The 26,287-nt window shown below is 40.2% G+C and overlaps 1 protein-coding gene across 3 annotated transcripts in view; it reads left to right on the top strand.

The window, feature by feature from the left end:
* apaf1 (apoptotic peptidase activating factor 1) overlaps nt 1–26,287 on the top strand; it is a 230,212-nt gene that overhangs the window by 144,791 nt on the left and 59,134 nt on the right. Inside the window, exons 22-23 of one of the 3 annotated variants that reach the window (XM_072241592.1) lie at nt 4,324–4,431; nt 14,231–14,356. In XM_072241592.1, coding sequence (XP_072097693.1) covers nt 4,324–4,431; nt 14,231–14,356 — 234 coding nt within the window. Of the gene's footprint in view, nt 1–4,323; nt 4,432–9,275; nt 13,317–14,230; nt 14,357–26,287 lie in introns of those variants that run through there. The other 2 variants (XM_072241593.1, XM_072241594.1) reach the window with 2 other exon arrangements.

Below are 26,287 nucleotides of genomic sequence, written 5' to 3'. Positions count from 1 at the left end.
AGTTGCTTCCTCTCACCTTAAATGCATGCCCTCTGGTATTATACATTTTAATTGTTATTGATATTAAGGGGTGTAGATCTATGGCAACTATGTGACAGAACTGACAAAGGAGTCAGAATAGCCTACTATTCTCACCAGGGCAGCAAGTTAGAAGAGTCATGTGTTAAATCCTTGGAGCTCAGGCAGATTTGCCTAGCTGTCATCTTTGAAATTGTTCAACATGGACACAACTGCAAAACAAAGCAGACAGACGCAACCTTTTGAAGAGTAAATTTTCAAATAACTAAATGTTTCATTTCACTTCAGTGGAAGACTTAATAACTTGACCTTGATTTTAGCTGCTTTGTTTTATTTGATTTAAGATTTATTGTCTTGACATCTATAATACAAAGTAAGGAACTAATAAGTATGTAAATATTTATCCTAAATATGTAAATATAAGGTTTTTTTATGATTCTCATAGAAAAGTGTTACATGAAATATTAGGATAGACCTTAAATTTGTTTCATTGTTTAGATAGTCTTCAGCTAAAAAATCCTTTTGCAGAATTGCTTCTAGATCTCAAAAGACATGAAAGTGAAGTTGGACTTGCATTCTATCTAACTTGCTTAATTTTGTCAGAACTTTTTAAGACATAATTATATCACTTGATGTGCGATCACCTAGAAATCCCCTTGCATGAACAGTATTTAATAGTTCAAAAAGAAGAGGCCTTCAGCAATTTTCCCAACTGTGAAATGGCCAATAAACAATGAAGCTGAGGAATGATAGATTACGGTCATTTGTGTCACAAACTTTACGAAATGCTATGATAAGAATAAAGCTAGGTGATTCAGCATTGAATTCAGACTTGGCAAGGCGATACCAAGCTTACTTAACTTTCCTCTCAAACACCTGAGGAACTGGCAAAACTGATATGGTTGTATTTATAGAACCATACTTTGCTGCTAATATTCCAAACTCCTCCATTATGCTGCCCAACTATGCCTTTCCCACCAACAGGGCAAATGTACCAAAAATGACATTGCAGTAGTATAGAGTTGAGGTATGATGACCTGGGCATCTGAGTCTGAGTCTAGACCTCTTGTTTTCGGGGCAGACATGAACAGCAAAACTTTCTGCTGGTTATCACCCACCTAACTCACTCTGACAATCAGTCCTCCTCTGTACTGAATGACACTTGGAAGGAACACCCAGGATATCAAAGGCTGGGAATGGACCTGGATGGAAATCTTCAGTGAATCATCAGGAGCTCTCAACCTCAAGAGAACTGAGTGAGTGGACTGACTCCTGAATGATGTCAGTGCCAAGCTCGATCTGCAGCTGATGGCGAGAGAATCAGCACAGGGAATAAAAACAACTTTACGTGCTCTTTAACGAGCTACAACAAGCTAGACAAAGGTTGTAGAAGTAATAAGCACTAATTGTAAGCTAATCAGTTACAGGGAAACAGAAGCCTCATTTAACATGCAAGGTATTTGAATAGGGATAATAGGACAGCTACAGCATCGTGGGAGTGTCTATGAACCGGAAAGGTCTTTGACAATCACATCTGCAATTTGAGGAATTTCGGTTCTTGAAGTGGAAATGAGTTTCTGCTGATAGAACTTTGGAATCAAATTAAAATTCAAGAATAATAATCTTAGGGACGTCAAACATTCAAAACTTGAGACTGACCAAAATGGAATTATTCACCCAAGGGATGTTGTGGGAGAAAGGGATGCTGAATTCAGAACCAGAAGGAAGAGCACTGTAGGATCCATTCATCCTCAGCTGAACTTGGTTATCTAATTTGCCAGGATACCAGAGGGCTTTAAGTTGAAATAAGTGGATGGTTTGGTTAAGGATAAGGAAAGGGATGGCACTGTCGCATAGCAGTTTGTGCAGTTGCTTTATAGCACCAGTGATAATCAATCAGGGTTCAATTCCTGCTGCAGTCTATAAGGAGCTTGTATTTTCTCCAAGTAACTGTGTCGGTTTCTTCCAGCTGCTCAGGTTTCCTGACACATTCCAAAGACATACGGGTTAATTGGTCAGTTGGCCACATGGATGTCAATTGGGTGGTGTGCTTGTGGGGCCAGAAGGCCCTGTTACTGGACTGCATCTCTAAATGAATAAAAATAAAGACATGACTGGAAGTATTAAAGCTCCAAGGTGAAATATAGGTAGAATGAGAAAGGAAGGGATAGAGAATCTAATAGTTCTGGTGCATTAGTTATTGTCAATTCAAAGATGGTTGGCAAAAAATTAAGTGTATCATAGCCATTGATGCATTTATAATATTAACAGAAAATACTTGGCACATACAGGTGAATTTGCGCGACCTAGTGGTTTTTGAAGGATTGGCTGATGACTCAGATTGAAAATTAAATACTTAAGAGTTCTTGAGAACTTGAAGGGACAAACAAAATGTAGGCAGGCTACTGGTGATAATACAGAATGTTTTAAGTTCAGGAAAAAGGAATGATTTTGGCCCAGGACTGTAGTGTCAGTGGGGATAGAAATAAACACAAAGTACGGTCCTGTTTTAAAAGCACACAGCTGCAGAGGGAAACATAGAAACATACAGCATAATTTAGGCCCTTTGGCCCACAAAGCTGTGCTGAACATGTCCCTACCTTAGAACTACCTAGGCTTTACCCATAGTCCTCTATTTTTCTAATCTCCATGTACCTATCCAAAAGTCTCTTAAAAGATCCTGTCATTTCCGCCGCTGCTGGCAGCCCATTCCACGTATTCACCACTCTGCATAAAAAAAACTTACCCCTGACATCTCCTCTGTACCTACTTCCAAGCACCTTAAAACTATACCCCCTCGTGCTAGCAAATTTAAATAAAAACCTGTAGCATTAGTGGGAATTTAAACTTTGTATGCACTAGGAAAATCAAGTTGTCTAAAATACTTTTCAGGTCAAATTACTATAGTCCAATTCAGATAATTTTCTTGAACAGTACTTGTAAAAACAATTAGGCAGCAGGCTGCTTTGTGTAATAAGACCAGGTTAATTTCATACTTTGTGGAAAAGTGATTGCAATGTGATAGCGTTTTATTAATTTCATAAGTAATGAGGATCAGTTGGAAACTTAAAGCCAATTATATAACTATGGGTTCTGCATGGGCTAAGGTAGATTGGGTAATCAGATAACAAAAAAAGATTACCATTACATATGTTAGGAAGCATTTGCAGGGAGTATTCAGAATGCTTATTAATGCATATTCTGTGGATTTTTAAAAAAATCTCCAGGAAATATTGATACATGACTAACTGAGGAGGTTAAGAAAAGTACTAAAAATCTTAAACTGTTGTTGAGACTGTGGGACAATAGAAGTCTTTGACAGCATTTCCTATATTTATCTTTTGAGGTGGTGGAAGTCATAAGGTCAGTGCACTAAAAAACATGAATTCCAAGTTGCATACACTGCTGATTTTGAATTAGTATCACCATCATTTTGTTATTGCTAGGTCAAAACTCCCTACCTTAACATTTCATACTCCACATCAACCATATATACAAAGGTAAACAGTTCACCATCACCTTCCCGAAGGTAATGAGAGATGGCAATAAATAATGGATTTTCCAGCAATGCCCAATCCTTTGAATACATTCTCCTTCCACTGAGCTATTCTTAAGCAAATAGCCATTTATAATTATGTAATCCAGCACTGTTAAGAGAGTAATGAATAGATAAAATTTATAACAAGTACCGTATTCAGAGTGTGGATTTAAAAATTTTCCTTATTGGCGCAAGGAGGCAGTGCATTGATAAATTGTGAATATTCTATTAGTCAGTTTCTTAATTTAAAAAAAAATATATATATAACGATCAATTGCAGCCAGTCCTTCTAACTTTAAACCTAATGTTACTATTCCATTGTAATATGATTATTTCTAATTATGAGCAGATTTGACCTCTATTGTTTATCATAAACACTAGAAAATTTGAGTTACTTAGTTAAAATATTTTTGAAAGCTGCATAAATTAACATTTTATTTATTCAGTCAAACGAATGTAATTTACATTAGAACTGACATCAGATCGGTGAGACTGCGCGAGTAAGGGTGTATACAGGAGCAGCAACGATCAGAAGCGACTGTGAAATCAAAGAGGATCAAATGAAGGAAATGATAAATGAGCAGCACACATAAAACAGGCGGCATTCGTTTCTGGCATAGATGTTATCAATTTGTATGAGATTGAAGAAGAGAGGAATGCCAAAGTCTTCAATAGCTACCCTTGTGTGTGTTTATTTGTGATGCACATTGATGCTTAATGTTTAGTTTTTTTAATGGTTTCAATGTCTTTTTATATTGTTGATGTAGGTAGGCATGAAGTCGGCCAAGTTCATCCTACAGAACATTGGTTGGAAGAGACAGCAATTCCAGAAGAGCCTGTTGATAGCAATAGGGCTAGAAAATGGCATAGTGAAGGTGCAGGTCTAATTTAAGCACCTAAGAATTTTATTAACCATGGCTTTCTGCTAAACGCAACTCCATTGGTGTAGTTACTGAGTGTTGCTGAGAATGATACTTCAGAGGTTTGGTAAACTTATACAGTCGGCCCTCCTTATCCGCGAGTTCCACGTGCGTGAATTCAACCAACCGCGAAACGAGAAAACTCGGAAATGCTCTTCGAGCACTTGCTGTTCAAACATGTACAAACTTTTTTTTCTTGTCATTATTCCCTAAACAATGCAGTATAACAACTATTTTACATAGCATTTACATTGTATTAGGTATTATAAATCTGGAGATGATTTAAAGTATACGAGAAGATGTGCGTAGGTTATCGTGGATCGGGATCGGAAAAAAACTGAAAGTTCTCTTACTAAGTAAGTCGGAGCAGGTACATCTGGTGTTATTTAGCGTCAGTTAGTCAAACATTTGTCAGTATATAGTATATATTTTACCTTTCTATGCATATAAAACACTTAAGAAACGTATGTTTCAGCGCCAGGCTCGGGGACGGAAATTCCCGAGTTCGATCCAGTGACAGACCGCTCCCAAGCACGCTTTCCATCCGTGCCAGGTTGATGTGAGGATCAAAAACCGAAAACATCAAAACCCAATAATTTACCACTGCGTTGCTTAGTAATAATTGTAGCTTTCATCAGGGCAGGGCCTTTCTCACTTTATCCTTTAAAATTGTTCCGATCATTGATCGACTGTAGCCTAATGCTTTTCCAGTGTCCGACGGCGTTTCACCTCTTTCCGATCACTTTATTATTTCTACTTTATTTTCAGTCGTGATCGTGATTATTTTCATGAAGAGAAACACTGCGGATTCAGAGCTCCGCCGCCGGGTCCTAATGCCCACCGCACTGAGACAGGTTAAATAAGGTCCAGGGTTCCGCTGAGTCCTAAGGTCCACCGCATTGAGACAGGTTGAATGAGGGACTTGAGTATCCGCGTTTTTCGGTATCCGCGAAGGGTCCTGGAACCAATCCCTTGCGGATAAGGAGGGCCGACTGTAGTTTAAGTGCTTTTGCACTTAAGTGAAGTTGCTCTGCACAGTTCAGCCAATTAAATGGGGTCAATCCCAACAAGAATACGGGAGGATTAATTTCAGAAGACACGAGGAAATTAAGCAGCTTTGTTGAGAACTTTCTCACTGATGTAATTTTCAAATGCAGAAGTAGATTTTGTACAATTTTAGGGCTCCAAATTGAAAATATTTGCAACAGTGAATAATATTAGTGTAATCAAACAGTTGTTTAGCCCTTGGAGTGAAAGGGAATTGCATTTGAAAGTCTTTCAGAAAATCATCTTTAAAGATTCTGTAAGGTCACCCTTGTAAACTTTGTGTGGAAAATCCATTAATGCAACAATATATTGATTATTAATATTAATTACAGTTAAGCATATGAAGAAATCCAACATATCAGCTTTTCTGGGTATCATTTATGAGCACAGGTGATTATCCATAAAAGATCTCCTTCAAGAAACAAGTGATAGATAAAATAAGGAAAGGTGACGTGAGAAAAGCAGTATTTATGCATTGTTAGTAGTGATTAGAGACGTGGAGAATAACACCTTAATTAACAATGCAGATTCTGACCTTTCAGAAATAGAATTCTTGCTGTAACATCAGTATAACTAACCAGTTAGTGTCTAGTATTATGTTTATTACTTTGTTCACAAAGATGAATCATTGTATTTTGTCATTCATTTACTTACAATTAATATGACAAATGGAAACAGCGGTAAAGTGAAAATTATTTATTTGTATAATTAGAAGTGATCAATTTCCTTCCTACTGAAATACTTTTGCAGTGCCTTGCTTCCAAAAATTGCATTGTCTGTGTTAGAAATGTACCCTTTCATTAGCTAGCTTTATTTCTGCCAAGTTACCTAAAAATAATTACTGTAATCTTACAAACTTTCATGTCTGTATTTAACTGTGTTTTTCTATTAAGTAAAGAATGAGCATTAGGGCAGGGCATCATAACTCCATTCTGTAGGAATGCTAATTTTTTTTTCAGCTTTTTAGACTACAGTTTAACTAGAGACCCTGCTCACGGGCCACCATGTCCGATGACTCCTGCTGTCAGAATGTTCAAAGGAGTTTTTATAATTGTTCAGTACTTTTTAAATCAGAATGTAGAGTTGCTTAAATCTGCTTGTCATTGCTGCTAATTAAAGCCTAAGTGTGTGTGTTTGTATATATACTGTATTGGGATCAACCATGTCCTTGTTATGTATGTGATACACAAGCCAGGGCAGTATGAAATGGAGAGCAACCTGTTGCCCATGCAGCAGATTCCTCCTCTCCACACTGATGAATTCAAGGGAAGGAACAGACCAATGCAGTGGCGTCACAGTAGTTGACAGTCAGCGTTGAACTCAATGTAGGACTGTCTTGGGGAGTCCAGCTCTGGATTTTTCTTCGGGGTTTATTCCTGAAGCTTTTTGCTTGAGTGGGTGCAGCTGCAGGGCAGTGGAGGTTTGAGATCAGAGATTTCCTTCTCCCAGATGAGCTGCCAACCATGGCTGGTGAAACCATAGCAACTAGTTTTAAAGTGCGAGTAACCCATTTTTGCCCCTCCTGCTGTTAGTAGAACTGGTTCTTCCAGTCTTATTAGCTAAGCCACACATGAAGGCCAAGGCCTGGACTTGGTTGCCAGAAATTATTTGAGATGCATGCCATTAGGAGCCTTTAATAGCTGGGGGAGCTTATCCCCCTACCTCCTCCAGCTACGATAAACTTAAGGAACATGTATGTGTGCATGTATATATGTAATTTTTTTTTTTGTTGAGTGCAATCGTGAACAATAGCCAGATCAGAAATGCTGATCAAGTCAACTAATTCCCAAAGAGAACTCTGATAGGCCAATCAGATGGTTCACTGCTGCTCAGTGATAGAACACAAAATAATCATATGTACAATTAAGAAACATTAAAAAATACTGGAGTCATGATGACCACGATGAAGTCTGCTGGAGAGGGACATTTATACACATGCTGCCCTCCATAATTCAAAGAGATTGAAGGATAAGGTTGCAGGGTGACAAAACGTGGCAGGAGCTCTTGGAACTAAAAACTAATCCCTACCAGGAGAAAACAGCGCCTGTTCTTTCCGCACTGTTCTCCAGCAGTTTGAGGACTTAAGTCCAACTGGAGCATAACACAAAAGTGCTCTTGAAAGTCAAGTGTTAACCCTACCTACTAACAACCAAGCATTGCCATCCTGGTCCCCTTCATGATAGTTTATGAAGGAGCATGTGACTTCCCTCCCAGAGAGGTGTTTGTGCACTTGACTCTTGAAGGCTTGGACCCCATCGTCGCAGATGTTTCCAACCACAGCATCTGGAAGGCTGTTCCAAATTCTGATAGCACAGTGAAGGAAGCTATCCAATGTGTAGGTTCTTGCATCAGGCATAGAAACAGCATGAGCAGGCATAGATAAACTTGATCATGTGGTGCGCCGTCTCTCATAAGATGAAGGCAGCATGGTGCGAAGGTCTGCAGGGCTGTGGCTGGTGTGCATTTTGTATAGCACAGTAGCTGCAGCAGCCTGTCATCTGTGGTGTAAGCTACTGATGGCCAGCTTCTCACGAGCTGTGGCTTCATCTACACCTATAATCCTGAGAGCCTTTCTTTGAATGGAATCAAGCTGGCTGAGGACACTCTGTGAGGCATTCATCCACGATAAGCAGGCATACTCCATGATACTTCGTACCTGGGTTTTGTAAACCGTGGCTCTGCCCTCTTTGTCTAGTTTATAGTAAAGAATAAACATGAACTTATCTAAATTTAGCATCTAAATGAAAGTCAGCTACCCCATTCAAATGACTGGCTGCTAACGGGTCTCATGTGAAATATCTCAGCATTCACAACTCGACAGATAACTCAGTGGCATCCAGATTGTGTTGCACTGTAGTGATTCATTATAACACTGCTGAACAGCCTTCAATACATACCTCGCCCAATATGTTTTCTGACGAAAGAGGGTTACAAAGAGTACACATAGATTAAGATGTTAACTGTCCTGTGCTGGCACCAGTGGGATCAGCAGTTGATCTGCCACCTGTCTTCAGGAGAAAGAGTGATAAGGAAGACAATGGAGCAGCATTTGGAAATGTTAATAAAGAAACGGGAGAGTTTAACGGAAGGAGACACGGTCTGAGAGCTGTCAAGATCGGCTCCTTTTTGACCCTGAACTGTTTGAAGTGTGATGGACAGGCGATACCCCAGCAGGGGGATAAAAAGGGACAGGTTCGCTAAGGCAGGACACACACGACACCACGAGGTAACGAGACCCTGGAAGCGGTGCGCCTCCCACAAGTCGGTGGGAGTTTTTGGAGGGCTGGTTGCGGGACCAAGCCAGAGACGCACAGCGTGGAAAGGTACGATCGGCGGGAACCTGGTATGTGTCCGCCCTTGCCTGGGTGCCGGGTTCGCCGCTGAGGAACGATCGTATCTGAAACGGAGGGGTCACAGTCAGTGACCTCAGAAGACATTACAAAGGGCTCGCCCGAAAGCTGACTGCGAGGAATATCGAAGGTCTGTTTGGAATCCGATTTGAATATTCATTCGCTCTCTCTCTCTCTCTCTCTCTCTCTCTCTCCCACGGCGACGGTGATTACTCCAAACTGAACTAAACTGAACTCTGTCACTTTGAAACTGGTCATTTACACCTAGACGACGATAGAGCTTGATTGATCCTATTATCCTAGTTCTGTGTACATGTGTGTTTGTTCATAGCTAACCCGTTGCATTTATATCCTTACTATTAGAGTACTGTATTGCTTATTTCTTTAATAAAACTTTCTTAGTTCCAGTAATCCAGACTCCAACTGAGTGATCCATTTCTGCTGGTTTGGCAACCCAGTTACGGGGTACGTAACATAAGTGGGGTTCTCGTCCGCGATTTTGAACGCTAAATTTGGGACGGGGTAAATTGATTGGGTTAAAATTCCCGAAAGAAAGAAAAGGCAAACAGCAGAAATGGAGATTGAGGAATTTCTAAAGGCGCCGACACTGGAGGCATTAGAGGATGCCAGGAAAGCGGAATTGGCAGCTGTGGCCAAACGGTTGAATTTTGTTAAGGGGAAGTCGACAATGAGGAGAGAGGAGATACACAGAGCTATCGTATAGCACTATGTATCTAAAGGTGTGTTTCCCCAAGGGGAGCTGGAGGTGGTGTCTATTGAAAAACCTGATGAAGACACAGTACAGGTGCAGATTGAAAAATTGAGACTCGAGCACGAGTTCCGGTTGCGGCAGCTAGAACACGAAGAGAAGCAGTTAGAAAGGCAGGAGAAAGAGAGGCAGTTGGAGTGAGAGGAGAAACAGAGGGAAAGGGAATTTGAGCTGGAGAAGTTAAGGATGATGGCAGCGCAGGGGCCCGTGCCGAACCAAGGTGGAGGGTTCCGGGCGTCCCAGGAGGTTAGGCTGGTTCCCCCATTTGACGATACCGATGTGGATCGGTACTTTCTCCATTTCGAAAAAGTTGCTACAAGTCAGGACTGGCCGAGGGATAAGTGGGCTGTTTTGCTTCAGAGTGTACTTAAAGGGAAAGCCCAATAAGCTTACTCAGCTTTGTCCGCGGAAGATGCCCGGAGGTATGAGGTGGTGAAAGAGGCCATCCTCAGGATTTATGAGTTGGTCCCGGAGGCATACCGGCCGAGGTTCCGGAATGCGAGGAAGCAGTGGGACCGCACGTATTTAGAGTTTGCCCGTGAGATGCAGACATATTGTGAGCGTTGGTGTGCTTCGAAGGGGGTGGATGGGGATTATGACAGACTGCTACAGCTGATCCTGATTGAGCAGTTTAAAGGTTGTGTCCCTGAGGGTATGAGACCCTACCTGGATGAGAAAGAGGCGGCCACGTTAGCCGCAACTGCTAAGTTAGCGGATGAGTACGCGTTGACGCATAAAATGAAGTTTGCCCTGAGTAAAGGCTACCAGAAGGGTCATCAGGATGGCGGGGAGAGTCCGCCAGAAAAGTCAGTAAGTAAGCCGGGGACTAGTGAGAAGGATAAGGTAGACCGGGAGCAGTCTGGTAGGAAGTCTCCTGGGGTCGTCTGTTATAATTGTGGGAAAGTCGGACACTTTGCGTCCAGGTGCTTTGCCCCAAAGAAGGAGACGGGAAAAGGAAAAACGGCGATTGTGACTGGCTGTATCGAGCTGGTAAACGAACCGCTAGGAGAGGAAAGGTCTGCCAAAGTTCAGGAAGGGCGCGAGAGGTTTATCTCGGCCGGATTGGTGTCAGTGAAGGAGGGGTTAAACCCAGTTCCATTGCGGATCTGGAGAGACACGGGAGCGTGTCAGTCATTGATATTGAAGAGTGTATTAGAGTTTAGTTCAGAGACCCAGACTGGGGAGGTCAAGGTCAAAGGTATTGGGGAAGTGACAGAGGCAGTCCCTTTGCACCAGATACACCTACAAAGCAACTTGATCTCTGGACTAGTCACGATCGGGGTGAGGCCCGAATTACCGATGAAAGGCATGGAAGTCTTGCTCGGTAATGACCTCGCCGGGGAAATTGTGTTCTTGACAGTGAGCTTGACAGGTCAGCCTGCCAGCATTGAGGCCCCGCCCATGGACTCACAGGTTCATCCCGGGGCTGCCGAAGTAAATTTAGCTGAGACGTTTCTACCAGCCTTGTACCAGGAGGAGGTAGAAAGTGAAAAGAAGGAGTGTAGTGAAACAAGAGGTAGTGAGGAAGCTGAGACAGACTTAGCATTAACCAAGAAGGACTTTATACAGGTACAGGAGCGAGACGAGGAAACAGCTCTGTCTGAAGCAGGATTAAAAAGAGAGCCAGTAGGCTATTGTGTGGAGGAGGAGGTGCTAAGGAAGGAAGGGAGACCAAGTACCGCAGATGAGGAATGGGGGATGGTGCCAAAAATCTCTGGGGATGAGATTTTTAACCTGGCCCACAAGGTACCCCTCGGTGGACATTTTGAGGTGCTGAAGGAAACAGTCGGCGGAACCATGAAAGAGGTTTACTGGCTGCACAGGAGGAAGGATGTTATTGATTATGGCAGACGCGAACTGAGACGGTCACAGGCTTTTGATATGCTAACAAACCTAGTTGGTGTTAGCGCGGAAATCAATGAAGCTAGGGTCCCTCGATAAGAAAAAAAAAACCATTTTGAAAAGATGAGTATGGTATCGACCAGATGGGAGAAGGCTATTGTTTTGGCCAGCTCTGCTGATAAGGTCTCTCCCTTAATCCCCGAACAAAGCGACTCTTTAGGAGAAGTAATTAAACGGCTCGCACACGTGTGTTTGATTGTCCCAAGGCGATGCAAAGAACTGGGACGTTGGGTGGTGCTTGTCACGCTAGGACAGCCTAGCGAGCAACAGCCCTATAGAATGAGTAATTCAGTGACAAAAGGGCTGACGAACACAGAGGTGTGTATTGGCGATGTAATACGGCTGTCTGAAGCCAGCTTGATAGTGAACCTTGAAGAAAATGAGTTCGGCCACACGAAGGCCACTTACCTGGGAATTGTGGTGACACAGGGGCAGCTGGCAGCGATGCAAGCTAAAGTGCAGGCTATCTCTGACATCCCAAACCCGACAGACAAGAGGGCTCTCAGAAGGCTCTTGGAGATGGTGGGGTACCGTAGGAAGTTTTGCAATAACTCTGCAGTTACTACCCCTCCCCCTCCTACTAAGCCCTTGCGAGAGAAAACTAAGTCGGGATGGGACGAAACCCAATGAGAGGTTACATTGATCGCAATTCATCAGTGTTTTCGGCCACTATGAAGTTTGCTAAGTTGGAGCCTGGTTTAGGGGATTATTAATAACACATATAAGAGGAACAGAAAATGTGATTGCTGACTGTCTGTCAGGTGTTGACAACTTAAAATTTTCTGTATTAGCCAAATAGCTGATGAAGATGTATATTTGTGTGTATCTAATAATGTATTCATGTTTGTAGTTTTTACCCCGGTAAAAATCCTTAAAGGTGAGGGGTGTGACGAAAGAGGGTTACAAAGAGTACACATAGATTAAGATGTTAACTGTCCTGTGCTGGCACCAGTGGGATCAGCAGTTGATCTGCCACCTGTCTTCAGGAGAAAGCGAGATGAGGAAGACAATGGAGCAGCATTTGGAAATGTTAATAAAGAGACGGGAGAGTTTAACGGAAGGAGACACGGTCTGAGAGCTGTCAAGATCGGCTCCTTTTTGAACCCTGAACTGTTTGAAGCGTGATGGACAGGCGATACCCCAGCAGGAGGATAAAAAGGGACAGGTTCGCTAAGGCAGGACACACACGACACCACGAGGTAACGAGACCCTGGAAGCGGTGCGCCTCCCACAAGTCGGTGGGAGTTTTTGGAGGGCTGGTCGCGGGACCAAGCCAGAGACGCACAGCGTGGAAAGGTACGATCGGCGGGAACCCGGTGTGTGTCCGCCCTTGCTTGGGTGCCGGGTTCACCGCTGAGGAACGATCGTATCTGAAACGAAGGGGTCACAGTCGGTGACCTCAGAAGACATTACAAAGAGCTCGCCCGAAAGCTGACTGCGAGGAATATCGAAGGTCTGTTTGGAATCCAATTTGAATATTCATTCACTCTCTCTCTCTCTCCCACAGCGACGGTGATTACTGCAAACTGAACTAAGCTGAACTCTGTCACTTTGAAACTGGTCATTTACCCCTAGATGACGATAGAGCTTGATTGATCCTATTATCCTAGTTCTGTGTACATGTGTGTTTGTTCATAGCTAACCTGTTGCATTTATATCCTTACTATTAGAGTACTGTATTGCTTATTTCTTTAATAAAACTTTCTTAGTTCCAGTAATCCAGACTCCAACTGAGTGATCCATTTCTGCTGGTTTGGCAACCCAGTTACAGGGTACGTAACAGTTTGATCTCACCTTCGATGATTTGTATGCCATATTATCAGTTAAGTGTAACACACCCTATGATGAAGCATTATTTTAGGATTTCAGGGGAAGGAATAGAATAGTGGAGAGCAATCTGCAATTTAAGATGGGAAGGATTGATATCCTGGGAGATGATATATGGATAGATGTCATGTGATAAGGCTGTGGAAATCTTCAAGGACAAGTATCCTGAAATAGATGTTATTCAGCGAAATGTATTAGTGGAATCTAACCAGCATGATGGTAGAATTTGTGTCTGAATCTGGCAGCATCGAGAGTCACAGAAGTTTATGAAGAACATTGCAGCTAGGATGCCACAGGAAATGGAAACAACTTTGAAATTAGTGACATTAATAAAACAAAGATAGGAGAATGACAGGTTGGTAAAAACAATGGATTGTGCCAAGGGGAACTGGTATAACATGTTCAGCCAACAGTTATATTAACCACTATGCTGGTATTTAATTCTATTAATATTTAAAAATTGAAAGTTTTTTTTCCCCCAAACAGTATCATCTAGCAACTCTCTTGTAAAGACTAGTAACTATGCAAATCAGGTAGAGCACTTCTTTGCTTTCAGTTTTTGAGGAGGCTGTGGTCTAAATACTTTATTTAAAAGTCAATGCAGAATGGATAAATTGGAATATTAAAATTGGAATACTGGAAAGCAGGCATGCTCTCAGCAACACTTAGGCAAATTTTGCTTGCTAAAATTATAAGCTAACATTTGATTTATATAATTGCTTTCACGCTATATTATTTAACTAACAATAGTGAAAAACTGCACTTTTAGCTGCAGGTAAGTCAATGTTTTCATTTTCAAAGCCATCTCTTCTCACTCTTCTGATGATTACAGTGTTGAACTATTTGTTTTCCTTTCCAGGTTCTGGAACTTCCCAGTGGTAAAATTATCAGGACATTAACAGGCCACACGAAAAGCGTTCAACAGTGCCGGTTTACACATAATGAGCATGTGCTTATTTCCAGTTCTGACGATGCTACGATAAGGGTAAGATGTATTTTAGAAATCTTTTTCTACATTTGTATTATTTTTAAAAAACTGAAAAACCATTCCATTTCCCATCTGTGGTATGTCTGCTTGGTCTGACAGTGGAAAGTAAAGTATTCAAACTTTTATTCTCATGAAGTGATCAATACTTGGTATAATATCCTGGAAAATGTAGTGAAAGCAAAGCTTTAGAATAATCCTCAAGGCAGTTAAATTCTATGTTTGGTGATTTATTTTGATAAATCACACAATCTTCGTGGGTGCTCCAGAAAGTAGTGAATTAGAATATTAGTCTTAAGTATAACAAGATGTTAGTGTTTTGCAATGAGTCTGCCAGGAATTTGTATAACTGGACTTTATGGGATTTGAGTGTCATCAACAAGGAGAGCGACGTTGCCCTAACTTGCCCTTCAAAAAGTAACTGAGCTGAGGCATTGAACGTCAGCTGTCCTCCCAGTGAATGGAGAACTACAGTGCTGTTGAATAAGGTCCCATGTCATTCAAGTTTCCTTAGTGGATCTAAGATTTTTGAGCATCAGTGGAGCTCTATTCAAATGGGGATTATTCCATCATTCTCCTGACTTGGACAGTTAAGGGATGACCAATAACCAGCTGATTAAATTTTGACATGGATACTTCTGTGCCATGTACATTTTTTGCCACTTAACAGACCATGCCTGAGTTTTGATTGGAGCTTGTTGCATGCAGGCAGAGGCTGATTATTACTGGAGGAGTTGCAAGTGGAATTGAGCGGTTTACAGTCTTCAGAAATAAATGAACATTTCTGATCACCTCATGGAGGGAAGATTATAACTGAAGCGGTTGATTATTGTTGGGCTGTGGTCATTGCCATAAACAGCCCATTTACCAGTCTTCTGAGGCTGGCATGAGCAATCTGCTTTAATGTGCAGTATGAATCCAGCTGGTGGATAATGTCTTTGCTTAATTCCAATTTTACAAAGGTTCCTTCATTGCTTGTGAGCTGCTGTGAAGCCAAGAACAGTCACCTCTGGAGTTCAGTTCTTTGGTCCAGGTTTAGTTCGAGACTGTGATGAGACTTGAGCCATGTAGTCTCAATGATGTCCAAAACTGACAATTGTAAACAGATTATTGTTCCTTAGTGCAGTTCGAAAGAATAGTTGTCTACACCTTCCATCGTTTTCTGCTTTACAGTTTTGTAACACCTGTGGATTGAATTTGATTTAGTGCAGGCTTGCATTCTGAAATAGGTGTGTGTGTGATATGCATAGTAAATTCATCACAATAGATCAAATAATAAATAATGTAATGATCTTCTTTTATGGCTCAAAGTGTTAAGTTGACACCTTGCCTCAAATAAAAAATGAAGCATCTGTTTCCTGAATTAAAGGTTACAGGTTTATGTGGCAGACCTATCTATGGTCACTGTTGCTGAGTGTGATATTTAACTGAGTGTTCAGAGTAGTTTGCTTTGGTTTCAATGTGCAGCATTGTGGAGAATTTTGCAGCTTGGTTTAGACTATCTTCTGACTGACAGTGTGTGAAGAGAAAGAGAACAGGTAAAGAAAGCGAATACTGCATGCAAAACAAAATCTCTCTCTGAATTTGGGGTCATATCCACACCATAAAAGGGAGTGTGTGTGTGTTCCTGAACAGGAGGAAATGATCTTGTCTAGGGACTTGTAGCTTTTCTTTAAATAACAGTAATTTTAAACGTTCTAATGTAGGAAAGGTTCTTAGATTTTTCGGGGGAATGTTGTGAGATTATAGATTGAATCTGAATTTTCATGCAGTATGTATTTTTATACACAAGCCCCTCTGATTCAACAGCATTAAATGTACATGTACATACAGTATAACTATTATTTTTATTCTATTTTTGAAATTCTAGAGATGATAAAATAAATTCTGCCTCCTTTAATGAGCTGAAGTTGGGAATCCATCCAAATCAATGATAATATTTCATGCATCTCATTGTATAGTGACTGCCACTATCCTCTCCCAAGTTCAAAAATCAGTCTTTCATGCCAGTGTAAGATGTAGCATTGGTGCATTCACATACAGTTTGATTAACTTTAATTTAATCATATACACTTCCCAGCACATGGATTTACATTGAAGCTAGAATGATGAAACAGTTCAGTTGTTCATTCTGTAACATTTTAGGGTCAGTTTGATTATCCCTGATCTGTCTCTTCATCCACACGTGTATCTCCACATTCACTGGCACTTTTACCTGAATGTTGGTAATTTGTAGTGCCAACTGATCTTGAGGACTGGTTGACATGGTTATCCTGTGAAATGGAGCAAGTTACATGTGGCAATGTATCCTGAGGCCCTGTCCCCTGAACATTTTGATAGAATTTTGGCAGATCTTACAGTGCCTAAAAAAAAGCATTTACCCCCCCTTGAAAGTGTTCCTGTTTTATTGTTTTACAGCATTGAATCACAGTGGATTTAATTTGGCTTTTTTTTTGACACCGATCAACAGAAAAAGACTCTGTCATATTAAAGTGAAAACAGGTCCCTACAAAGTGATCTAAATTAATTACAAATATAAAATACAGAATAATAGATTGCATAAGTATTCACCCCCTTCAAGTCAGTATTTAGTAGATCCACTTTTGGCAGCAATTACAGCCTTGAGTCTGTGTGGGTAAGTCTCTATGAGCTTTGCACATTTGGACACTGCAGTTTTCTCCCATTCTTCTCTACAAAACTGCTCAAGCTCTGTCAAACTGCATGGGGATCGTGAGTGAACAGCCATTTCCAAGTCCAGCCACATAGAACCTTCTTCCAGTTGACTTCAGTCTCCCAAATACCTTCCAGCAAACTCTAGCCGAGATTTCTCGTGAGTTTTTTTTTCCCAACAATGGCTTTCTCTTTGCCATCCTCCCATAAAGCTATGATTGGTGAAGCACCCAGGCAACAGTTGTATGCATAAGCCTTTCCCATCTCAGCCACTGAAGCCTATAACACCTCCAGAATTATCATAGGTCTCTTGATCACTTTTTCACTAGTCCCCTTCTTACATGGTCACTCAGTTTTTGAGGACGGTCTTCTCTAGCCAGATTTACAGCTGTGTCATATTCTTTCAATTTCTTGATGATTGACTTAATTGTACTCCAAGGGATATTTTCCAGTGACGGAAATTTTCTTGTATCTATCTCCCGACTTGTGCTTTTCAATAACCTTTTTGTGGAGTTGCTTGGAGTGTTCTTTTGTCTTCATGGTGTAGTTTTTACCAGGATACTGACTCACCAGCAGTTGGACCTCCAGATACAGGTGTATTTTTACTGCAATCGGTTGAAACACCTTGACTACTCACAGGTGATTTCTATTTAACTAATTATGTCATTTCCAAAGCTAATTGGCTGCACCAATGATGATTTGGTGTGTCATATTAAAGGTGGTGGGGGGTGAATACTTGTGCAATCATTAATTTTGTTTTATATTTGTAATTAATTTAGTTCCCTTTGTAGAGATCTGTTATCACTTTGACATGAAAGTCTTTTTCTGTTGATCAATGTCAAAAAGACAAATTGAACCCACTGTGATTAAGGCGGGGGGGGGTGAATGCTTTTTATAGGCACTGTCTGCTCTAAGTGATAATGTAATCAGAGATTTTAAAAGATTCAACTAGATATAAATAACAAAATAAATAAAGCTTATTAAAAACAAATTACAAATGAATTTAATGGTTTAAAGTACTAAAATGTAATTAAAAGTATAGAGTGAAAAATAATAAATTATTTGCTCTATCTTTATGAAAATTAACAACTTCATTCATATGGATGGAGCTATATTTCCAAAGCTCGTCTTCTGAGGATGTACATCTAGTTCCTCCGCTCAGTACATTACGCTGTGCTCCTGTTCTCAGTGCGTCCTGGTTTCTGACTGCATTACGCTCTGCTCCTGTTCTCAGTGCTGTGTCAGGTTTCCTGGCTTCTGACAGCTCTGATCATTGGTTTTCACATTCAAAAAAACAATATTGATTGTGACTTTCAAAGGTAATGTCCACCACTGCTCAGAGGTGTATTAATCCATCTTATCAATGTACTCATTGGCTGGTTATGTTTTTGAAATGGTAGATACCCAGTTTATGCCCTTTTGGCTAAGATTCTTTAAATAGATTGTGAAACCATAGCACAAGTTGTATGAGAAGTGAGACAATGGACCCTGGGATGTGAACAAGTTGGCTGTTAATATTTTGTCTAGATTACCTTATTGCTGGGGGCCTTGTTGCAGTAGCTTTTATCATGGCATAATGAATTAACTGTATTTGGAGCCCAGTCTGAATACCTGGATGTCCTTGAAGAGACAGACTCTTTCGGATGTTGCTTTAGTTGGCTTCATTCCAATCCTGATTCCTCAATAAACATTACATGTTCTCCTTGGGCTATTCCATAAGCCAGTGGGTTGAAATGTCTTCATAGTGTTCAGAAAAATTGGGTTCCTTCCTCCTGTGTAAAGTACACAAGTGGTACAAGTCAGCTCAGTATTGTACCTTCATCTTTACCCAAGCAAATGCAATCATCAGCTAACAGACTGGGCTCAGTGAAGGTATCCTTTTATATCAATGAGAGCTTTTCTTTCCAAATTTGCAACCTTTGTTTTTACTATATACTGGGGATTCTGGTTGATTGGGACATTTTGGGACCAGTACATTTTGACCCAATTAAGCGCCTGCCCCAATTAGCCAAAGTTTCTTAGAAAAAGTTAAAAAGGTAGAAAGAAGACAAACTACCATTTAACTGAGTAATAAATTAGGTATTTAAGTGCAATACAGAACAAATTTGAATACTGTCAATACTACTACAGTACTGTAAAACTATGTAGGTTTGCTGGTTGTCCGTCGTATCCGATGATAACAGGAAATCTATGTGGGAGAGCTTTTAAAGTGGGAAGTCCATCGCACATGGCACTGGGGCAGTTCTATTCTCTCTCTCTACATCTGAAGACTGGGTCCTAACTTGTAGAAGTAGTGAAATTGTTTCATTTTCACTCCCAGCCATTTCTGGTATCTCTCAGCCTGAATGCTTGAAACCAGAGTGAGCAAAACAGTTCTAAATTGTCTTACTGCTTATTTCTGGCCAACTAGCAGTGACAAAAATCATTGGTTTTTGAACACAAGAGCATGCAGCTGATGCTATTTGAAAACTGTTTGCTCTAAGCAAGGTGTGGTGTTTAGTAGCCACCTAAGTGCACTTGTCTGAAGCTAATTAGAAATTGTTTGGCACGGTCTCCTGAGTCACTTTACCAACACAGTGTCCCAAATATGGGAAGGGGATCCTGGCTATTTCCTCAAATAGTTTTTGTTCTTTAAGAGTCGTCCCAAATAAGAGTCTGCCCTGATTAACTGATGGCCCAATTAACTAGAATCCACTGTAATTGTGGGTTGCTTTATTAAAATTCCTGCTGTAAAGGCATGCCTGAAATTTTGGAAGAATTAAAGCAAGAACATTGTGCAATGTTTTAGTTGCTGAAGTTGATTGTTCCTATCAGCAGCAGTTAACTATTTTCAACATTACTCATTTTCTCCATTGCTAGGACACTTTTTTTCCTCCTTGCAAGATGGATTTCAATTTGATAACGTTGCAGTTGAATCTGGTTTTCAGGTGAATTACTATCCAATGTGTGTTAATGACTGACAGGGCTTTTGGCTGTAACTCTGACAACTTAATTCTCTTGGCGCGCGTGAATTATTTCGGATGTGCAGTCATCCTTTGAACCATTTGGATTCTTGTACTCTCCTGTCTTTCAGATAGTGTCTAAATTCTGGTAGGACTTGACCTCTGTGCATCAAATTGTGTAACAGACAGCATCTTGCCTCATTTGAGCAGCAGGTGCCCTTGCACTGTATATGAGATATGCTCCTGTCAGAGTGGCTGTACAGACTGTTCAAAGAATTGAATTATGTGGATGATCTTCTCTTGTTCCTTCCTCTAAGGCAGAGTAATTTGTAACAGATCAGACTTTGAAATATGGGAATTGCATCTTTCCATATCATTGTTTTATGACTGGGAAATAAATTACACATTAAGTATGTATACAAATCTTTTCAGGTGAAGTTGAAGGTTAATAGTAAGCTTAAGATACAGTTGGGCTCTGCGGCTGACTAGAGAATTACATGCTGGAACCTCTGTGACAGTACTTGGACATATAGTTTCATACTTGGCATTTTTTTAGTGTTTTCAGAAGCACTCAGCTCCAATCTAGGGAAGCCAGAGAGCAGAGTGGACTATCAGAGGCAAAAGATCCAACTCCCTGTGGTTATTAACATTCACAAAGAAAGACTGAGTTTGTTCACTGAGGATTGGCTGAAAGATTCTGTGGAAGGAAATTTTTTTGTGTACAGTTGTCAAAAGCAGCTCAAATCTGATTGCTAGGTACACAAATGTTTTTCGAGACTCCATCAGGAGAATAAAACACTTTTAAAACCATGTGAAAATCTAAAGCCATGTACTAAAAATTACACTGAGCTGCATACTGCTTAGAACACAGAAGAAGAGCTCTCTTAGCTTGTAATGAATGGCTTATCGGTGAAAACTTGCCTTAAGTCTTCACCACCATTGTGGGGCTTTCAAAAGTAGACCACAATCTGGTTGTTTGGCAGTTTATAAAGTTACAATGATTAGAGGATGAAAGATATCCTTTCCTTTCTGCGCAAGGTTGGTATGCTGAGCTGGTTGGTTCATCCTTACTGTATGTCTAACTATGAACCATTATTTTGAAAATAAATAATAAAACATGCTTCTTTTTGAAGTTAAGTCAGCTCCCAAGATACTTCAAGCCTCAATGGATCAGCTAATAGACAGAAATGATAGATGCCTGCAAACAAAATTTTGTAATATTATGATTCAGGAGTAAATCTTACAGATATTTTACAAATACAATGTATGACATAAAATAGTTTTCTTTAGGTCTCGAGGTGACTAATTAGAGTTGGCAGCCAGTCAAGGAGTTAACAGCAACTATCATGAAGGCTTCAATCTTTCAAGTATTTTAGAATAGTATTCCTCTTTAGGCATGCTGCAGTACTGTGCAGACTTCCTGATTTGACTATAGCACTGCACCTCCTTCTGCATCACTTAAGGATAATAAATGGATGTAGACCAAGAACTAGCAGAAGGTGTTTGCAGTTCTGCAAGATGTTTCTCAGCTTGAACATAGTGACTTCAATAGAGCACTCAAGTTATAGAGTCAAGGAGCACTGTAGCTAGGAAACAGGCCCTTCGGCCCATCTAGTCTGCACCAAACCGTTTTCCTGCATAGTCCCATTTATCCACACGCAACCATAGCTCTCGGTGCCCCACTCATCCAAGTACCTATCCAAACCTCACTGAGCTGTTGCGATTGAATCCATATGCACCACTTCCGCTGGTAGTTGGGGGTTGAGTGTCGCAAAGTATGGAATTGATTTGGTGACTGGTGATACAATGAATGGTAGAACAGTAAGACTCATAGCTCACATTATGAGAACACTGAATATAAACAAAAGTTATGTCCAGATTGATCAAGGGGCTCTGGCAGTAATATTCAAAATCAGCAAGTGCTGCATGTTGCTGCCAGGTAAAGCATTAGTCGTAGATCACAAGCCAATTTTGTCCTTTTAGGTGAAGTCCTATATGAGGCAAATAGGGATTTGTTATTGGCTCAATAGTAGGAAGCAGAGAGTTATGGTCAAGAGTTGTTTCTCAGAATTGAAGCCTGTGCTTAGTAGTGTGCCTCAGGGGTTAGTGCTGGGACCTATGTTGTTTGTTCCTTATATAAAAGATTTGGATGAGAATATACTCTAAAACAGGTGGCATCATTAACAGTGAAGAAGGTTATTGAAAATTACAGCGATCTTGTTCAACTAGGTAAAAGAGCTGAAGATTGGGAAATGACTTAATTCGGGTAAGTGTGAAGTGTTGCATTTTGGGGAGACCAGCCAGAATAGGACTTGCACAGTGAATGCTCAGTACATGAGGAGACTGTTGTGGAACAGAGGGAGTATACAATTCATTAAAAGCAACCCGTCAGGTGGACAGGGTAGTGAAAAGGGCGTTTGGCACACTGGCCTTCATCTTTTAGTGCAATGAATATAGATAGGAGTTGGGACATAATGTTGCAGTTGTACAAGGCATTCATAAGACCACACTTGGAAAATCTTGTAGAGTTTTGAATTAAAATGGAAAGAGTGCAGAGAAGGTTTACGGAAATGCTGCTAGGACTCAAGGGCCTAAGTTACGTGGAGAGATTGGAAATGCTAGAATTTTGTTTCTTTGAGGGGAGACCATACAGAGGTGTATAAAATCACAAGAGGTATAACTAGGGTGAATGCACCCAGTGTTTTTCCGAGGGAAGGTGAACAAAAACTCAAGGGCATTGGTTTAAGGGAGTATCCTGTGGGGGGTGAGGGGCACTGTTTATTCTGATTGTCGAAAGTTGCTTCTATCGTGATTGGTTAGTTTAGAAACTGCAGCTGCTTTTCCCGTTGGATAGCTGCCTGGTGTCTAGTTTCAAATATCCTGAGTATATAGAGAGCACATTTGGGAGGTTCACACTCTTCCTTTATTTAAGGCAAACAATGCACATGACCATTGGGAAGGTATACTCTGTGAGAGCTTTTAACTGAGTATATTTGTTGAATATTCAGCTTTGCAGTTTCTGTAATTTGGGGAATATGAATGTTTGGTCAAATCTTTACAGTTTGAATAAATGAATATGCTTATTCGAAGTTTTGCCAGATCTGTGAACCTAATTCCAACATTACAAGGAGATGTAAGATTTAAAAGATACCCCAGCAATGTTCCCTGTAAGGTTTGCGTGCATGTGTGCACACATCTTTTGCTACTAATGCAGAAAGGAATTTAAACTTCACGCAAAAGGTTGTTATTCTCTATCTCCTTGGCATGTTAAGTATATTTCCCAATTATACACAATCATTTATCCTTTTCCGATTTCTGATGCAAATAGTGTTGACAACATGGAGTTTGTGATGATTTGTCTGCAGAGTTTAGAACTGGCTTATTTATATTGTTTTTATTGAAGAAATTATTGATTCACTATCTCAAATATCAAAGAAGCAAAGGGCATGAAGAGCAAAGAAATGCTAGTTTATTTAAAGCTGAATAGCTTACTGAAACAGTAGAAACTGCTACACCAAAAGCTCATGGGGTCAGGAATGTGCAGCTACGAGAAATTTATGTACAATACAAAAGCTGGTGTTACTTGCGTGTATTACTGTGATGCAAGTGGGAAGCAGTGGAGTGATTTTGGAAACTTGACTTTTTAAAGTGTCATTTATCAAGCAAATCATGTGTGTACAGTGTGCAAAAGCTTCTGCGAGAAAATCCTTCATTATCTGCTACAGGCCTGCTATGTATGTTTTGTGAGAGTGCAGATGAACAAGAGCAAAAATGATTCAACCCAGAGGAGATCAGAGTTCTTATTGACAGTGTTTTGCGAGCTGTTAAAATGAATATCTCTATATATAAAACTTAGTGCGCACATATTGTTGTCACTAGGCAAAAAATTGCACAGCACAAGATTTTTGGACACACTGGTCGTTACAAATTGGAGGAAACATTGGACTCAAGGGGCAACTTTTTCACGCCGAGGGTGGTGAATATATGGAAAGAGTTGCCAGTGGAAGTGATTGAGCCAGGTACAAACTAACGTAAAAGAAATTTGGATAAGAACATTGATTGGAGAGGTTTTGAAGGGTATGCGGAACATGATGAGTTTGGTGAGCGCTGTCTTTGCAGTGGATGAGTCGGACCAGAGAGTTTCATGCTACTTAACTCTTACTCTATGACTGATCCATGTCAAATTACCATCAATTTTCTTAGATCTGGTAGAAAACACTCCATAGTTTTGTACTTGGCGTGAAAACCTTATTTCTCATAACATTGTAGCCAAAGTTTTGTCCTCAGATAATAAAGTTCCCAAAACTGTGCAATATTCCAATTACACAGAAAATAGAACAGTGCAAAACAGGACAGGACTTTCAGCCCACATTGTTGTGCTAAACTAATTAAGCTAAGATTTTACGTGAGCTTTGCTTTTGTATTCTATGTTATCAGGATAAAGAGGCATGATTTATACAAACAGATGGAGCTGTGATTCATTTCCAGAGTCCAATTGCTGCTTATCGCTTGAAACTTTTTGAATTACCGTCTGGGCAAGTATGACCTACATGGCTTCATGGTGCTGCTGATTTGGATGCCTGGCTGAGTAACTTGGCAGTGTCAACTGTATCTTTTAGAGCCAGCATTTTTCTCCCTCTACACTTCAGCAACAGCTGGCTTGCCATGTGTGAGACTCCCCTGTGCCTGTATACTTTGTGTCTAAAATGAGCAGCATATACATGTGCCAAAAAAAAACAGGGAATTGAGGCATTCAGCAGATTGTGGCCCTTGTGAATTTGGCTGCTGATTCTGGATTATAGATCTGGGTCACAAAATCATAAATTAAAAATTAACCACTACATCATTATAAAAAGTTTTTATTTGTTTCCATTGTTATTTGGTGCTTATGTAGTTTACATTCCATTCTAAAAATTTGTATTTGTAACTCCAGTTTGTCTTTGGGAAAATATTCTACTTTCAATAATTCTGGACAAAACTTCTTCAGAACTGAGCATGATGCATTTGAAGATGTATGCCAAGAAACTGAAGGTCATACTGTGTACATGCACAAATATTGTATCTATTGCTTCCTCAAAAATGTAGATTTATTTTTAATGCTTTGTAAGAGTAAACTGGAGGCTTTATCAATGTTAATTAAAACAATTTCACACATTATCAATTAATTATAATTATCAATTTATTATAATTTTGAAAGTGATTATGACTTTACAATGTGATTTTTTTTCATAAACGCTGCCTACTATAGGTGAATTTTGCAGGCAAAATGTTGGCATAATGGAAATATAATGTAAAATTTGAGCTTGGTGCTTTTGGAATAAAGAATGGAAAGGAAATTTGTTATTAAAATGGTCTGAGACTATAAAATATTGTGATACATAGAGAAACACAAGGAGTTTGCTAGCAGGTACTGGACACCAAATAATTATGGACGCTGGGAAGCTGGTCCTTTGTTGGAATGGGTATGAAGTATGCAAGAAGATAAATTGTGATGCAGCTTTACAGGATGCTGCTGACACTACACCTGGAGTACTGGACACCATTTCAGTGTCTTTAAGAAATACACTTTCACTTGAGGCATTATAGTTGACTGCCCGTTATGAGTTGGGGGCATTAGAGAGGCAGGGTTGTGAGGTTCATAGAAAATGTTCTGCATGTCTGTAATATAGTTTTCAGTAATATGAATTGTTGACTAATTAAATTGAATACCATTCGAATTCTTGGCTAATGATTTTGCAAGGATGAATTTCCATCACCCCAACAGTCATAATATGGAGGATATCTGTGTAGAGAAGATGCATCAATTTTATGCCTGGGATGGAAGTTTTGAAATATGAAAAGGGATAAGTAGGTTGATTAGAGTATGGAAGAATAAGAAATGATCTTATTTGAATGCAAGATTCTGTGGGGAATTGACAGGTTTGATGATGACTGGATCTGAGTGTATCCAGAATTAGGAACATAATTCAACAGTAAAAGGTTGTTCATTCATTCTCTCTCAGAAAATTGTGAATCTTTGGAATTTCCTACCTCAGAGAGCAATGGAGGAAAATGCATTGAATATATTTAAGAATGAAATTAACGGACACTCAGACTACAAGGGATAAGGGAAGAGGGTTTTTTTAGGGCAGGATTGGATCATTTGTTGAATGGTGGTAGAGGGATTCAACCAACTGGCTGGTTTCTTAGATTTGTGGTGTCTTTTTATTGACCTTTTAAGAAAGAATTAATATTCATTTATGTAGCGCCTTCTGTATTCTCTGGTTGTCACAACAGGGTTCATAACTGACCCAAATGTGACTCAGATCGCTCAACAGTA

Source organism: Mobula birostris, chromosome 23, assembly GCF_030028105.1.
Source record: "Mobula birostris isolate sMobBir1 chromosome 23, sMobBir1.hap1, whole genome shotgun sequence".
NCBI lineage: Eukaryota > Metazoa > Chordata > Chondrichthyes > Myliobatiformes > Myliobatidae > Mobula > Mobula birostris.
Note: the sequence above shows the minus strand (reverse complement) of the source record. Positions and strands in the feature narration are given on the sequence as shown.